This window comes from Osmia lignaria, chromosome 14, assembly GCF_051020975.1.
Source record: "Osmia lignaria lignaria isolate PbOS001 chromosome 14, iyOsmLign1, whole genome shotgun sequence".
NCBI classification, from domain to species: Eukaryota; Metazoa; Arthropoda; class Insecta; order Hymenoptera; family Megachilidae; genus Osmia; species Osmia lignaria.
The window spans coordinates 12780853-12797846 of record NC_135045.1 but is presented as its reverse complement, the minus strand read 5'-3'; the positions used below and the strand labels follow the sequence as shown (position 1 = coordinate 12797846).

At 34.8% G+C, this 16994-nt stretch overlaps 1 protein-coding gene across 10 annotated transcripts in view; it reads right to left on the bottom strand.

The window, feature by feature from the left end:
- Window positions 1–2766: 2766 nt before the first annotated feature.
- The window catches only part of LOC117609068 (neural-cadherin), a 325378-nt gene continuing 311150 nt past the window's right edge, over window positions 2767–16994 (bottom strand). For all 10 annotated transcript variants that reach the window (XM_034334919.2, XM_034334922.2, XM_034334923.2 and 7 more), the window contains 12 exons: window positions 16466–16798; window positions 15992–16198; window positions 14950–15221; window positions 14650–14855; window positions 14118–14260; window positions 12483–13094; window positions 11723–12023; window positions 11088–11277; window positions 10433–10674; window positions 9572–9787; window positions 9319–9474; window positions 2767–8771 (listed from right to left, as the gene is read on the bottom strand). In XM_034334919.2, the coding sequence (XP_034190810.2) occupies window positions 8662–8771; window positions 9319–9474; window positions 9572–9787; window positions 10433–10674; window positions 11088–11277; window positions 11723–12023; window positions 12483–13094; window positions 14118–14260; window positions 14650–14855; window positions 14950–15221; window positions 15992–16198; window positions 16466–16798 (2988 nt within the window). In that variant the 3' untranslated portion in view covers window positions 2767–8661. The remainder of the gene's footprint in view (window positions 8772–9318; window positions 9475–9571; window positions 9788–10432; window positions 10675–11087; window positions 11278–11722; window positions 12024–12482; window positions 13095–14117; window positions 14261–14649; window positions 14856–14949; window positions 15222–15991; window positions 16199–16465; window positions 16799–16994) is intronic.

Here is a 16994-nt window from a genome sequence, read left to right as displayed (position 1 = left end):
GGGCCATGTGGTGTTATTGACAGAAACACTAGAGAAGCGAGTGTCGCTTGCCGACGCACACACAGCCGCGGTATACGTACAGGCGAAATTCAATGAATAGTACTCATACTTTTTCGCGAATATCTCGCAAACTAATCGAGTCCGACATATAGCTTAGAGGGAAAAAGTTGCTTATAATATCGAATTTTACAACATATTTAAAAATCATCAAAATCGGAGGGGGAGTAACTCATTTACAAGTTCACCATAAAATCTTAGGGTGAACTTGTAGAAAAGGCGCTCCCCTTCCGATTTCGATGATTTTTGAATAAGTTGCAAAAAAAAAAATGGATTTTACATGGGACACCCTATGCCCTTTAGAAACGGAAGATATCGCTATGGTGTCAACGGCTATTTGACACTTGACGATGACGGTTGCTACAGTGAAGATGGCTGTGTTAGTTACGTCTGTATAGGAAAAATTCTATGTATTATACTGAAAGTTTTTAATTAATATCTTGGAAACTAATAGGAAACCGAAGATACCACTTTATACTTGGAGTCGTCTACTTGCTCCCAACCAACCCTCCAAACTTGTCGATCCGCGACCAGGGACATTCGGAACTTTATCCCTTTTTTCCTTCAACCTGTATGTCGGATTTGCTTAGTTTTCGAGATATTCGCAAATAAATATCGTTACCTCTACAATAAATTCTATTTATTCGTATGCGTTCGTAGCAATGCATACGACCGTCGCGTCGCGTCGCTTGCTTGTACATAATTTCTGTAAACAGCGACATGGAGCCCGGCAAACTCTTATGTAACGGGTGAACTTAAAAATCAAACTTAATTTATTTCAATAATTTTGAATTGCATGGCCGGCCACCTAATGGCAGCTAGTATATTAATTTAATCTAACCCAGGCGTGACATGAAAAGGGCAAGTGCACTCGAGTTACGCCTATCCTAATACCAACGATTTCGTGTATGAGAGTGTGATTTTGCGTTCCTTTTTTTTTGTTTGCATCAACGCACCCTTATTTATTTTATGTTAATTTTAAAGTGAATAATAATTATTACACTTAACAGTTGAATTGGGAAACCATGAAGGAAACTGAAGATTTGATGGGTTATTTCATTCAACACAAAACGCTAACCGAGCACTTTTATTTTTATGAAAAAGAAGGCATTTATTTCATTCGAACTGAAATGCAAAGTACAAATTGGTATAGATAATATAGTGGTAATAATGTAATAATTAATCGTTAATAAATATCAATTCAATTAATAATACAGTGTGTACCAATATAGTGGGGAATATTATATATATGGTAATTGTACTACACGGGATGTGTTCAGTGGCAGCGTTACAATCATTTTGTGTCATTATATTACAGTGATTTTTCCAATCTCGCTGACCGATGATCATTTGTCCTCGATTGTGCTTTCATAGTTTCCACGTTTTACTTTTTAATTCTTCCTTTCTTTTCATGCGCCGCGCCGCGCCGCACTGATTTGTTACATTCGATTCAAAAAAGAAGGACCGGGGCACTGACCATGATACTAGAGAAAAAGATTTTTTGATCGTCTGAAAATACTTTCGGTTGGATACAGTACAACGTTAATTTACTCATAGAGTAAAAATATTATGGAATAAATTTAGAAAGATAATGAAGTATAAATGTAGAAAAATAGTATAATTATAAGTATAAATTTAGTAAAAGAGGAAAAATTACGACCCCTCAAAGTAGAAGAATCAGTAAGCTTCGTTTGTAAAGAGCTAAACGTTAGATATTTTTAGACTTCATGAACCAAGAAATAAATTTAAAATTATTATGTAGGTAAATATTTATAAAATAGACAACATTTTCACGAATTCTTATGGATACAAGTTTGTATCATGGTTTATGTATACATCTTTCCTTCGATATCAGTTGATTAATAGCGTAAAAATAACATTTCGAAGGGTCACTGAAAAGAAAAATACAATATATATTATCAAAAGAAGGATATTCCAACCGAATATTTTCAGCGATACGAATATTTTATTTTTCGATGTACACAATGTCTCGCTCGCTCTTCGTAACACAAGGGTCTTCGTTAGAGATGGGATCAAGTTCGATATGTATTCGCTTCATGGGATTTGAATACTACTACTCGTAAAAAGTAATAATTGAAGAAAGATACTTGTATCATAAAACATGAACTACTTTCGAACCATAAAACGTCACATCGAATATTGAAATATAGAAAATTTGACAAAATTTTATAGTATAAAAGTATTGTGATCCTTCCGATCTGAAATTCCTAATACAAAATGTTAGGTTTTCCATTAAAAGTAGATAAGCAATGTTAATAGTACTTTACGCGCACACGAAACAAAATAATTAATTACACAATTGTATAGTATTGAACACAATAGGCTTCTTTGGGGAAAATAACGTTACAAAGGAAACAGGAATTCTTAAAAACTTAATTTTTACGATCTCAATATTAAAAACGATTAAGAAATAAAATATAATTTTTAATTACTAAACATTATAAAATTTGGTATATAATTAGAAAATATGAATAATAACATAAATATCGATTGAAATTCTCCCGCGTAAACGTCTAACGCAAGTAGCAGGAGATGAGCGTCCTGCATAAAGTACTGTCGAGAGATGGAAAGAACATTAGGAAAAGGAATGCGGATACGATTGGTCGGAGTCGGTACGTCACACCTCACGCACATGCATTTTGGATTATCACGCGCTACATATTGGCCGATGCGATCACACATTAATCGCTGTACAGTCGAGAGATGGAAAGAACATTAGCGGGACGGCACAGGGGCAAAGGGAGCACTTTGCACGCTCCGCCCTGTCTCCACGTTTGATTCTCACCATTCAAAGTTCGCCGCAACGCTAACTTCGTACCATCTCACTTTCTCACAAAGTTTCATTTTTCTTCTTTGTCAGACGACGCGATTAGTGTGTGATCGCATCGGCCAATAACGCGCGATAATCTAGAATGCATATGCGTGAAGCGTGACGTACCGACTCCGACCAATCGTACCCGCTTTCCTTTTCCTAATATTCTTTCCATCTCTCGACTGTACTTATATATTATATTATATGGGACCCTCTCCTCTACACCGCCACTCTTGCCAGGGCCACCTATAGGGAAGGACGGAAGCCCAGGATATCGCCATCTTCACCGGGGAAGCCCTACATGCTCGTTACCGTAGAAAATGATGAGTAACGTTAGTATTATGCTAATAATGTAAAATATTCATTTAAAAACCCAAATTTTGAAATTAATTAACTGTATCATTCATAACTGCATTAAAGTGCCTTATTATAAATGTCCATTTTTACTGTAAACTTTTAATAGAAAATTTTTACTTAGGTAAAATAGTCGTTAAGAGTCGAATTATAATTATAAAGTACTTATAAAAAATTAGAACCCACTTCATCTAGGTTCGAGCTTATTGCTTCTCTTTCTCCAAATATTCGAACCTATTTTCAGTATACTTAGATCCCACCTCTAATCTTTGTTCGAAAGATGTGAAACGAACAAAGAGAAATTTCGAGCTGGCGAGAAGAATTCTGTCGTTCGACAAATCGGACTAGTGCCGTTGTAAAAGTAATCATCGCTTCATTGAATCGTAATTGTACCAGATGGAGGGTCGAGCCACTCTGCTCGAGCATTTCTCTTTGTGCACGATTAGGCAGTGCTTGGAAAAAGTTTACAGATATGTAGGATGAGCTCGCGTGGCCGCCGTTCTTTTCGTTCGCATTTTCACGGGGCTTCACGTTTTCTCCTTCATTCTTTCTTTTACCATAACCGGAGAACGGACGTCTTTCGGTCATTTATCAATCCAGACAATGAGATCTCTTCGAGAATAAGTACGTTTCGTTCTTTATTTTTATTTTCGTCTGTTCTCCACCATTTTTTAGGTGCATACCAACGTTTTCGGTAAAAAAGTTGAGCCGTGTGTGCTTGAAAGAGATACCTTAAATTAATATTGATCATTCGATGGTAAATTCGTTAAAGAAAGTCGACGGCTGTTAATTGATCGTTTCTAAAATGTTCGTGTATTGCTGAAACGGATATGATCTCTGCTAGAACGAAACGAATATTCATGACGATTAATGTCGACTTGTTACGAATTTCTGTTTTCGTACAAACAGTAAATTGATCTTCGTGAAATCAGATTAACTCCTACTGTAACGAGTAGGTGAACTTACTATATAATAAATGTATAATGAATTTAAGTTACAGATGACACGGACGTTGCACGATAATTGTTACACACACAGAAACAAAACTATTAAATATTCACAAGTAATTATACTACAAAATGTACAAGTTTTACTTCTTTGGATTCATTTCATTGTCACTCGTGAACACACTTTGAACATGCATCATACAAAAGAAATGTTCTATTTAAATATTATTGAATAAAGAAAAATTGTCTTATAATTAAGAAAAAAAAATTTGTAATATCCTAACAGAGTACGACTTTTATTAATGACTAAAAAGAAGCTATTAGCTTCTGATTCTTAAAAATACAGATTCTTTTCGACCAACCACGAGCACGACCGTTATGGAATGAGACTTAAGGAACGCTTTTTGCTGTTAACGGTCTCACTTCTTTTTTTCGATCTTTTATTTTGTTTCATTAGAATTTCGTTTCTTTCCTGTATTGTTTCGATTCCAGGGTAAATACGTTTCATCAGTGGCAAATTAAACCGTAATATATACTTTTCCTTGCAAATCGCATTGATTCTATTTTCGCATTCAATAGACGAAGTGTCTTATTAGCTTCGTGAATTAACACCTTACGAACTACTTGCATTTTGGCATTAATCTTCAAATATTTTGCAGAATTATTGAACTTTAATGTAAGTTGAGTTACAAAAAAATTTCTTAGTTGGATTAAATATCCAAAGATTATTTCAAATGCTTTCATATAAACTTAATATTTTGAAATGTTTTATAATTTGTAGAATTTGTGCTAATCTTTTTTCAAGATTTGTATCACTATGTATGTTTAATCCTATTGAGTTGATTTCAGAAATCTCAAATATCAATTAAAATAATCATAAATTTGCCTTTCAATGTAAAAAGAAGTGTAACATCTTACAAATATTGAATAAAAATCGAAAATTGATGTAACTATATTTTAACTAATTTTTTCGGTCACTTATTGCAAATTAGTTCGTAAGGTGTTGCATACTACTGAACATTCTTCAAGTTCTTCGAGGTGCTTAAGTCGCGCGACTGGAGAGAATCTTTTTTATGAGTTACTAAATTGCGCTAGAAATTTGCGCTAGTGAGATAATTAAGTTTCAAAGATTTAATAGAAAAGTATATGGAACTTGGCCTGGCGCACTACCGTGCGCCTAGATCTCATACTGAATATTCTAATATTGTTTCAATGTTTACATTGCCATTTTAATTATGCGGTAACACAACAGAAAGAAAATTAAATTAATATTGAACTGAACCTAATATACATTCTTTATTTATCTTGCAAACTTAATCTCCAAGAAATTGTAAGTTCTCTTAATTTCGTATATTTCGCTGTTATAAGCGTATCGCGGGATAATCGGTTTTGCCACTGTACACTCGTGTGCACGCTCACGCATGCTGTTTAACTCATTATCAGTTAATCAACGATAAACCGTTCGTTCTCCTACAACGCCAGTCCGTCGAATACTGTGTCTGCTTAGAAACTACTTGGCGGGGTGAAATCGACGTTAGGAATGGCCGGAGAAACGAAAGGGTGAACTACGAAGAGGAGAAGGAGGAGGAGGACGGTGAAACGATGAAACATGATCATTTATTGATGCAAATCTACCAACATCGAGAATACTTTTTCATTGCTTGACTTGAAAATCAAATCACTTGTTCTCTTAAAAAAAAAAGAAACAAAAAAAGGACGAAAAAAAGAAATAGAACTTGAAAACTTGAAGTTAACAATAAGATTAAAAATGATCTATTTTTACAACTGGCACTGCATACATAATTTAAATAATTAAAGATTATTAATACAAGTACATATCCTATAATTTGAACTCCAGTGTACAATATCAATCATAGTGTCCGTTCGTCTAGTGTATTTTGTAATTTCAAATAAATTCTTGAAATTTTAAATTATTGTATATTCGAAAGCTTTTATCAGATGATTATGTTAATTACTTTAACGCTTTTATTAAATAATTAGATTTATGATATTTGCTGCGGTTAAACTTGGACTCCAAAGTCAGTGCTTTTTCACTAGACGAACGGATACTATGATTGATATTGTACATGTACACCATTCGTAACGAAAGAGTTAAATGAAAGGATAAAGTAAGGTTTGAAAATTTGATATCATCCATCAGTATCAGTATCAGTATTTCGATTAAAGATAAATGATCATAGGGCGTTTCTCAATGGCAGTAGAGGTTACAAAAGGAAACGATACAAACGTCGAATTAACGGGTATAGGAAACGTAATATCACAAACATCACTGGGAAACGATACGACGAATCTTGGTAGGACAATTATACAGAGATGCTCGGTACCGATCGCAAGACGAAGGGAACCGGTACACCGAAATACACGACGTTACTTACAATATTCGTACAAGTGCTTAACACTATGCCCGGACCACACGATCCGACGGAGCTTCACCTAACCGATAAATTGACTATTAATATTTCCGTAGAGAAATTTTACAAATCAGTCGAGACACACGCGTGGAGATGTTCCGAGGCGACACTATCTTTATCGTCGTGACACTAGGATGTTTCCTTCATCGGAAGCCGCGTTGGGCTCACCCGAGATACGTCGCGCTTGATCAAGCGTCGAAATTACCCAGGCGACCACGAATCAAAGGATTATCACGTCTTTCGATCGTTTTGCTTCATATCTTTTGAAACTCTCGACCGGTTCGACACTGACAGAAAATAAATATTAATACTACGTCGAGAGTTAAATCGTGAGCTTTTCTCGACAACCGTTCTTGGTATTTTTCGCTACGGTTACTCTTCACCCTCTTTTTTTTTGGTTGTTTTTTAAACTTCTCTTTACTTTTCCTCGTCTGTATGTAATTCATCTTCTCATATATATAATATACATATATGTATATATTTATATTTATATTCATTATTTATATCGCTATATAATATTAATCGTAATAATTACATATGCGCGCGGTAACTCTCTTTGTTCTTTCGCGGACTTTCGTGCGCTCCACTTTACTGTACTCTTTTTTATTTTTCCACTTTCTATATATATATATATATTTATATTTATTTATAAATTCATATTTATAATATATATATATATATATATATATTTATCGTAATGTCAATAATAATACTATCAATAATTAATGAGGATGCTGGTGACGGTGACGATGACAACGATGAGGATGGTTTTCGACTCGCGACATCTAAACCCGCCTTTTAATAACCCTAATAACCCTATAACCGTTAGGATCGTTTGTATTACGCGAACGAGGAAGGCGTCACGAATCATTTATCTGAAGATTCTTTTTAAAAACTCGACAACACTTGTCTAGGGTACGTTACACGGAACCAGGTAGCCGGTGCGCTTTCGCGTTGGAAAGGAACCGGGTAAATATTGAAGACGAAGGTCAGAAACGGGTCAAATGAGCAATGCCCTTGAGGTACGACTCGGTCGAAAACGGAAACGATTACGCACACGGCGACGATACTGGCAGCAGTAACGTTTATTATAATGGTACCTTTTCACGTAGCACTAAAAATGTTTCCAAACAGTTTAATGTGATAATTAAAAGTCATAATTTTTGTACTGTCGACTCTTGAAAGACTCATTTTTTCTGAGTTGACTTAACAAGGGGGTCTAATTGGGGAAATAAAATTATTTTCAACAAGTTGGTACTGCAAAATGTCAATGCTGTAAAGTCTGTAAGTTTACTGTCACGTGAAAATGTCCCCTAATTCCAGTCGAACCGATGTTGTCGCGTCGACGATTAATAATTAACCGATCGAATACCGGGACATCGAGGTCAGTGGTACCGATAAATAGTAACTATGACTGTGACTAAAAATAATGAATTGTATATATATATATATATAATATATATATATATATATAGATTTATTTTATCGATAGAAAAGTCTTGCGCGTTGTTAAGACACGCACGAATTCACTACGTATACGCGTAACGTGCTATACAGATAGGTATGCACCCTCGAAGGGTGACGCAACCATAGGGCGCGTTTGTAATGGCCGTGACTTCGACAGACATTTTATTGCAACAACGTTCGTAACGCGACGGGAATCAGAAAGCCCATTTCAATGGGATCACCATCGACGAGCGGATGCGTTTTCATTTATGCTTCTTTCTCATTGCGTAAAATATGCCACGTACCGGAAACGCGGATGTGGCTCGATGATTACTGAACGAAACGGAACGTTCTTGTTGCTCGAGGAAACTTAATACACCACTTCGATTAGATTGCGGGTTTTCTTTCTATTTCCTGCTTCTCTGTTCGTTTCTTCATGGGTATGTTCATCTCGAATTGTTCATACAAATTCGCGTGTTCTATTGGATAGTTTCTTGTTCGTTTTTTCTCTGTTGATTTAAGATAATACGGGCACTATTCTTCCTACAGGTGTATGGATCGTGTGAGCTATGGAGTTTCGTTGAGGATTTCTTTAGTCCTCTTCTTCGCTTTCCTCTGCTGGCCCGTACATGTCAGCCAACTTGTCGAATCTTGGGCCCCAGGCACCTAAGTACTCGTACTCGTGCTGCTCGTCGTCTGTTCCTGTTGATTTTAAACGTGTTTCGCGTCCATTCCTCTTTTCTTTATTATCAACTTTTATTTCATCTGATTATTATTAACGAGCAATAATTTTAAAATTGAAATAATAAGGGATGATTATCACCTTCCATACACGAAGGAGATTTATACATCAGTAATAGTTTAAATAATTGTGAAAATTCTAAGAATTTAATTTATTAAGAAGTTACCTATTATATACATTAAAAAGATTGAGAACAATTCAAACTACTGAGCGATAAATTCCAATCTTCCCCTATAATAATCAATTATAATTAATCAGAATACAGTTAATTATAGTTAGTTATTTTGAATTTCAAGATACGGATATAACTAACATGACACTACGAAATTAATTTCGTTAAATAACTGAGAAATAAAAACAGCAGGACAATTATAAATATTATTAAAATTACACTAATAATTTAAAATAATAAATTGAAGTATTATGTTCAAAAATTAAATTTCGTGATTATTTATTAGGATTACTTTTGCTATGGCGGTCAATGAGTTAAAAGAGATTCATACGAACCGGAAGCTAAAGATGATAATGAGCCTGCGATACTTCCGCCACCCTCGTATGCATAATTTCGTAGATCATCGAATGGCGGCGCGTTTGGATCACTATCAGCTCTCTTTTTATGATCTTCTATAAACATACCCACGTTTGGTTCCGGTCCTAGTGGATCTGAAGAGAAATATTTTCAAACACGTTTAGAAATATTTTTTCAACATATTTTTGATAATCAATATGTGATACTTATATACTTATTAAGGTGACTTACAGGCTATTTTACATGGAGGTAGTTTTCCACCCATTTCCGGTATCGGGCCACCAATAGGAATTTGAAGTGGTGTAATATCGAATGCGGTCATATCATCTTCTCCGCCACCCTCGTCATCGTAATTAATAATATTTTCTCTCACGTCATCGTCAGGACCAGGATACTTAATGTGAGATTCTCTTCTTCTATTGTAGACAACAAATACTAAGACAAGAACTGTAATAAAAGAGAAATATTATTAATATTTTTTAACGTTTGAATATCAATGTTAAAAAATTACGACGTTTGAAACTTTGAATGGTAGACTGTTAATTTACAACCCCCCAATTAGCCTCTTTGGGATCTTAAGGTTGGTTCAGACACGGCTAGTAATTTAGTCGGGTGGCGAGTAGCTACTTACTACTAAACCGTTTAGCGCATAGAAAAGTGTCCGGACTAGTACAGTTGAGCTTTGAAAATCGAGAGTACAAGATATATCGCTTGACTAAAGAAATGCGTCCGGACAGGTCTGTTCGGAAGCCTAGTTAGTGATGGGGGAAGCCTACTCGACCAGAAAAATCCAATGAAACGGATCTACTCGACTAAATCGTTTTACTAAACTACTCGACTAAATTGTAGTGTTCATACATAGCAAGTTACTAAATTACTCGCCACTCAACTAAATTACTAGCCGTGTCTGAACCAGCCATAATAGATAGTAATAGGAACCTCGTCTCGTTCTACATTTATGACGAATACATAAAATATGTAAAATATAAAAAATAAACTTTTCAACTTGAAAAAAGAAACATTGTGAGATAGTAATAATATTTACATTTTTTTATTTAAATGATTATTTGAAAATTATCATATAAAACTTACCGAGAATAATTAGAAGACAGACAAGAATAGCTGCTAAAGCTCCCATGCCGAGTTTCAGCGTCTGACCCTCTTGAACAAGCTCACAATTTTCTCCCCAATAACCATCGTTACAAATACATCTATACCGGAACCTAGGATCCTGATTGATGCATCTACCACCGTTCAAACAGGGATAATCTATGCATTCATTTTTATCCATACATCCTTTATTATCTGGCGATGGAATTCTTCCTTCACCACACCTAAGCGCATAAATACAACAAGTACAATTCATCAAATTCTATCTACAGTGGGTCACAAAATTATTCAATCAACGTTTAAAACAGAATACCTCATTTAAAATTGGACCAAATGACTTGAAGTTTCTCGAGAAACTATATAAGTTAATTGGTTAGATTGCAGTTTCCCGGGTAATTGATCTCGACTATTTTATCGGATAAATCAAGGTCGGAAAAGACGATAGGAAGTGTCCTAAGGTCGATATCACGTGGCGTTACAAAGTTATGGCCATTTTAAAAAATGATCGAAAAGAGAGTTTCATCGGATAAAAATAAAATAAATTGAAAATCATTGTGCTCCAGTGTTTAATTATTATTGTTCTCTCCCGATTAACAATTTTTCTTTTATGTATTTGGATCATTTTCGTGATACTTACGTGCAATCGTATTCATTCCAAAGATCAATACACTCGAACGGCTCCGGACAAATGACGTTGGCACAGGGTTTGTTTGATGGACAATTTCTTTCCAGATTTCTGGCCATCGTTGCTTGACCCCATTGTGTCCCATTCATGGCTGGAGGAAGTGGAAGATGCTTGCCTTCTAATCTTATATCGTCGAGACAACCTTTTGGAAACATATTTGAAAAAGCGTTATAATTATATGCAATACAAATTGTATATAACAATATTTGTTATTGTTAAATCTAACGACTTTAGAACAATATATTGTTTGAAAATGTTGTTTTCTTATCATTTTGACATTTTATCATTCTTAACATAGATGAAAAGTGCAGTTATATTAGTAAATATTAGAAATGTACAGTGTACAGGTACTTCGAAGTGAAAAAATATTATTTAATTTAGCTCAAATACAAAGCATTTCATATGCGTATAATTTTAAACTTAGAAGTGTTTCGTTCTCAATGGGTTAAATAATTGAAATAATACTAACTTATCTAAATTACCCAATTAATAATCAAAATTGGGATGTAATGTAATAGTTACATATGAGAAAACATTTAATAAATAATAAAATATATGCAAGTTTAATTTTGGATAGATTAGATTACCTTTTTGATAATCACCGTACACTTCAAAAGTTCGGACACCGGTGTACTCAGCTTTGCCACCCGCATAAACTCCTTCCTGTTTGTCAACCAGCAACCATTGATGCCCTTCAAAGGAAAATGTTTCGTTGAATCTTCTTCCTTCACCACCATCTAGTTCCAAAGTAGCAGCTGATCCGTATCTGGAAACTCTGACCGTATGCCATTGTCCATCGTCGACAGCTATGGCAGTGAGCCAAATATCACGCTCCTCGGTCCTCAGACTGTTCAAATTGTACCGGAAGTGCAGTCTGCTATCCTTGATCTAACGAATTAAAATATATGTCGTAAATTATTAATTCTTCTTTAAAACTTCATGCATATGTTTTTTATTTTTTATTGTGAAGCCATTGTACAGTAGTCATTAAATGTTAATTCTTTTTAAAGAAATGTAATAGAAATATAGAAAGTTTCTTAAATAAATTTTCTCGGTTCCTAATATTTTTATTGCTTATTTTTAAATTCAGATTATACAATTATTTGTAAAATAAAACTCGGTGTTAGGTAAAACTCAACTTAGGATACGTTATTTGTTTTACGGTAATTACCAACACAAGAAACTCAGATCTTAACTTAATAATAAAGTTTAAAAAAACTTAGGTGAGAAAAAAAGTTCTGTATAGTACGAGCGATGTGTTCCTATTCAAGCATTAAAGTTTCTCCACCTCAACTATAATATACTAAATACTAATTCAATAAATCATACAATAAAATAGAAACTCACCTCTAGAATAGCATATTCTCTGTTGTGTTGATCACTGACTCTAAACAGTTCGCCATGAACCTCTCGAGTACGAAACCTCAATTGAACCTGAGTGGAATATTTATCCGGTTCAAAGGACAACGCGTATTTGACATAACTTTGTGGTTTGAACGTTGTTGGTATAGTGGGTGTCATGCATCCAGGACCCGTCCAGCCGGAATTACATTGACATCTAGCTTCGGTAAAGCTTCCCACACAAGTACCATGTTCCCAGCATCGCAAAGTAGATTCTTGGTTGTTGCAGATTTCTTCGGTTTGCGGACATCCGGCTACGCTGTTTCTGGAGAGTCCGGGATGAGCCAGATCATAAAGTTTGCTGTTGTGGAAGAGATTCTTTATGCAACCCTCAAAGCCCTTGCCAACCGGCATGTGTTTCCATTTGTAATGGGTTGGATCGAAATTTTCAACGTATAAACCACCGATTTGAAGTGGCGCGTTTACATTTAGGTATTCATTGAAAGGTGGTATGATGCCTTGTGCTTGGCAGCTGGTATCGTTAAATTCTGGAGGTGTACCGTCTTCCGGTTCTGAGATGTCTGCAGACTTACAGTAGTCAATGATCAGCTTCACGGTCTGAAAAAATGAGACAGCTTATGTCATTTTCCAGTGTATTAAAGTTATACCTTGTAACGTGATGACACGAGTGCCCCTCCCCCATTGCATCACCAAGCTACGCCTGGCTTTATTTTAAGTTACCGCGTCCGTCCTCATACCCCCTTAACCCTATAGAGGTAGCCAATCACAGTTTTCGGGTCGAAAGGGTAAGAGAGAGAATAAAGATCGGAAGATAGAGCAACGACGCTACACAAGGCAAGGAGGAGATCCCGTCCTCAAGGCCGACGAAGACCCACAGGAATACCTCCGCAGATAACGTTCCGCGACCAGCGGTGCCTGGCCCGAGGAAGCCACTAAACGTCCCGGTGGTACCATCTCCACGCCCGGTCCTTGGGCCTCTCACCGAAGAGCTCATCGTCGATCAGTCTCTACATCGACCCATTATCGATCCAGATCCCCTAGTCGTAACGCAACGAACGTCCTCGAACCCTCCACCCTCGAGATTCCCTACCCATGCGTGCTCCCCCGCGAAGCCTGTGACGGCCTGCCACGGTCGAGCCGTGTGTCCCCTATCCGTTGTAACGACCCCAAAAAGTCCCCGTACTTCCCCCTTTTACCTTCGAGTGCCACAAGAGTGGCTGGCGCCCAACATTATCGTAAGAATATTTATTTGGAGATTGTATAGAGTGCACCCCCGCGAAAGGATCACAACCTGTAGGTACGTGTAAAAATGATATTGCTCATAGAATTATCTAATAGAACAAAGCGAAGAAGATTTGTATTTAAGTATTGATAGAAAGTGTTATAGTTTTTTTTATTTGTTTCAATAAATTATTGCGCGATACTTTTCGTAAATAAATAGGAATTGTTAAATAAAAAAAGAAATTCATCAATGACTTCAAAGTATTCCAATAAGCAGACATTATTGAAAATTAAATTAAAACATATAAATTAAATTCATATTAATTACAATAATTAATCGTAAGATGCTGATATAAATTTTGTCAAATGAAATTATGTAAGTTAAAGAAAAACACCAACCTCTGTATTCCAAAAGATGTCCAATCTGTGCCATTCTCCATCATCCAGTGTTCTCTTTGGTTTCACTTTTAGTTCTAGAGTTCCGGATCCAAAATCTATCAATAATCGAGGTATTCCACGTTCCAATTCGACAGATATAAAATCTGCAAATATAAGTATTTATTATATAACAATTATACGGAATTTATTTGGTATTGTATAAGTTATTATTTGGTTAAAAGACTTTCTAGAGAAAAGCAACTCCTGTACTTGGAAATCAGTAAAATTAAGATAACTCAAAACATATGTACTGACATATCATCCATATCTGGGTGTTGTATGAGTTTTACTGAGAATGATCTTATTTTTAACCAATTATAAACAAATTTGTCAAATGTTAAAGTTTATACAATAGAAAGAACTAAATATCATTAAATGTAATAATTTTATTAAATATAAAAATGACAAATTGAAAAAATTGTCTACTATTTTATTTAACGTAGCACTCCAAGTTGTAAATATCATTTGGTTAAGTTATTCCATAGTAACTTACCAGAAACCATAATTTCGTCCGCCTCAGGAGGAACAATAGGCCCGTTATACAAAAGTAAACCATCAGGTTTTTTCGTGATGAATTCGAAACTTAAATGACTGTTATCGCACATTTCTAAAGCAGGATACCAAGCCCAACCATTACCACGGAAACTTCTTGCAGTCTGTTGGCACCTTGGACCATTGTATCCAGCTGGACACTGACATCTAAATATATAATAAAAAGAAACAGTCAGTAACAATTTTTCTTTTTTATTATAATATCTATGTTTCATCTATTTTTATAAATTAAGATACGTACGATAATCCAAATCGTCCTTCCACGCAACGACCACCGTTATAACAAGGGCTACTTCTACAAGATTCGCCTTTACTGAAATTTCGTGCCCCGCATGTACATTCTGCGATTACATCTACCCGTACACCGACCAAAGCAGTCTTGTTTGCGTTTACCATGTAAGGTAAACTGCTGATATCCAGCGTATTTGTGCAACTACCCTCGCATACTTCGTTCTCGTAATAACATTCATCAATGCCGACCATTGTTATGTTAATACCAACTTCCTTCTCGATCTAATTAAATCAAAATAGGGTTTCGATAAAATTTACTTTATAATCACTATGTATTTTTTACTTTTCATTGTTTATAGCCGAAAATTATATAAAAAAGACTATCTTAGCACAAGAAAATTTAGGGTGCAGTTACGTTAATTGCTGTGTTTATTTTGGAAATATCAGCTCAACGTATGTACTTCATCTGTTAACAAATTGGGATACAAACGTTTAAATATTTTCATGAGCGACTTTAATTAATATGGATTATAGATTTTGGCAAAACTTTGTTTATTTTGTCGTGATTGGTTATTTGATATGGACACTAGCCTTCGATAAAATATAATTTACTGCATAATTGATTTGTCAATTAATGTAGACTCAGTAAAATTCTATTTATCGTTTGATTCGTTGGTAGTTCTTCACTGTGTATTTGATGAGCTAATTAATATGGGCTATAGATGTCGATCAAATTTAATTCAGCCTGTGCTTGATTAATTGATTAATGTGGATTGTAGGTTTATTGTACAATTGATTTATTAATTAGTATAAACTTCTCATTTTGGTTTATTGCCTTCTTGACTTGCTAATTAATATGAACTATAAATTTTAATAAAATTCAGTTCATTTTGTAATTAATTAAAAAATTAATATGGATTGTAGGTTGCGGTATTAATTTATTCTATTGTGTGTTTAATTTTACTTTACTAAAGGTTTTTCACATTACAACTGAGCCGATTTTGAATCTTTGCTGCCATTATAAATATAATTATCATAAATTATTAACTTACCTCTTCACGGTGCATTAGCACGATTCCATTCAACCTGACAGGTTTGTAATATGGTGAACCATGAGCAGCAAATCTAACGTCCGTTAAAGGTGGATGCATTCTACGTAATTGAACACTGAATACATCAACATATTCTCTGTCAATACTCAACAAATGAGCCAATTTATCTCGAAATAATTCGGCCTTACTACGAGACAAAGTTGACGACTGTAAAATAAAAAATGAAGCAATAAATTAGTAACCAGTTGATTGAAAAGAAAGCAATAGAAAGTATTAATCTCAATTCACCCAATTAATAGCAATTCCGTTACATACAAACTGCCACAATTTTTAAAGTATTTGCAATCTTGAATTGTAATTTATCATTTTATTATAATCCGAGTCAATATTTATTTTATCTTTATATACTAATATATTATATGTATACTAATAAACTTAAGTCAGGTCAAAAGGGTTAATAAACAGAATAATTACTTTATAATCCCAAACTCGAATAAAATCTTCATCTGTTATACCGGATATTCGAATTGATCCAGAGTTCAATACAGCTTCATGAGGAATACTTTTTACGGTAACAGTAACGTTTGCTGGGACATCTGTTTGAGTGTGTTTCCGATCGTAGACTTTGAAGCGCAAGTGATATCTACCATCATGAGTGCCTGCTTTCATGTAAATCATACCACTATCCTCGTCCAATTTAAATTGAGTATGTTCTAAACTTTCCCAATAGAATTTCTTGTCTGGTAAATCCCAATCGTCCAAATCATAGACGTATACTCTTCCGATCTCGGTATCTGGTGATTGTCCCTGTAGAAGTAATGATTGTTTCTTGATTAAATTTTATTATATCGATATCGATAATTTCTGAAATTCTTCAAAAATGAAAATTCATTTTAAAACTGCTTTTAGCGTTCAAATAAGTCAGCGATAGAATTTAGTATCTAAGGATGATTGTTGTGATTTTGCAAAATTTGGGAGTGGAATAAATGTATTGTATCATGAA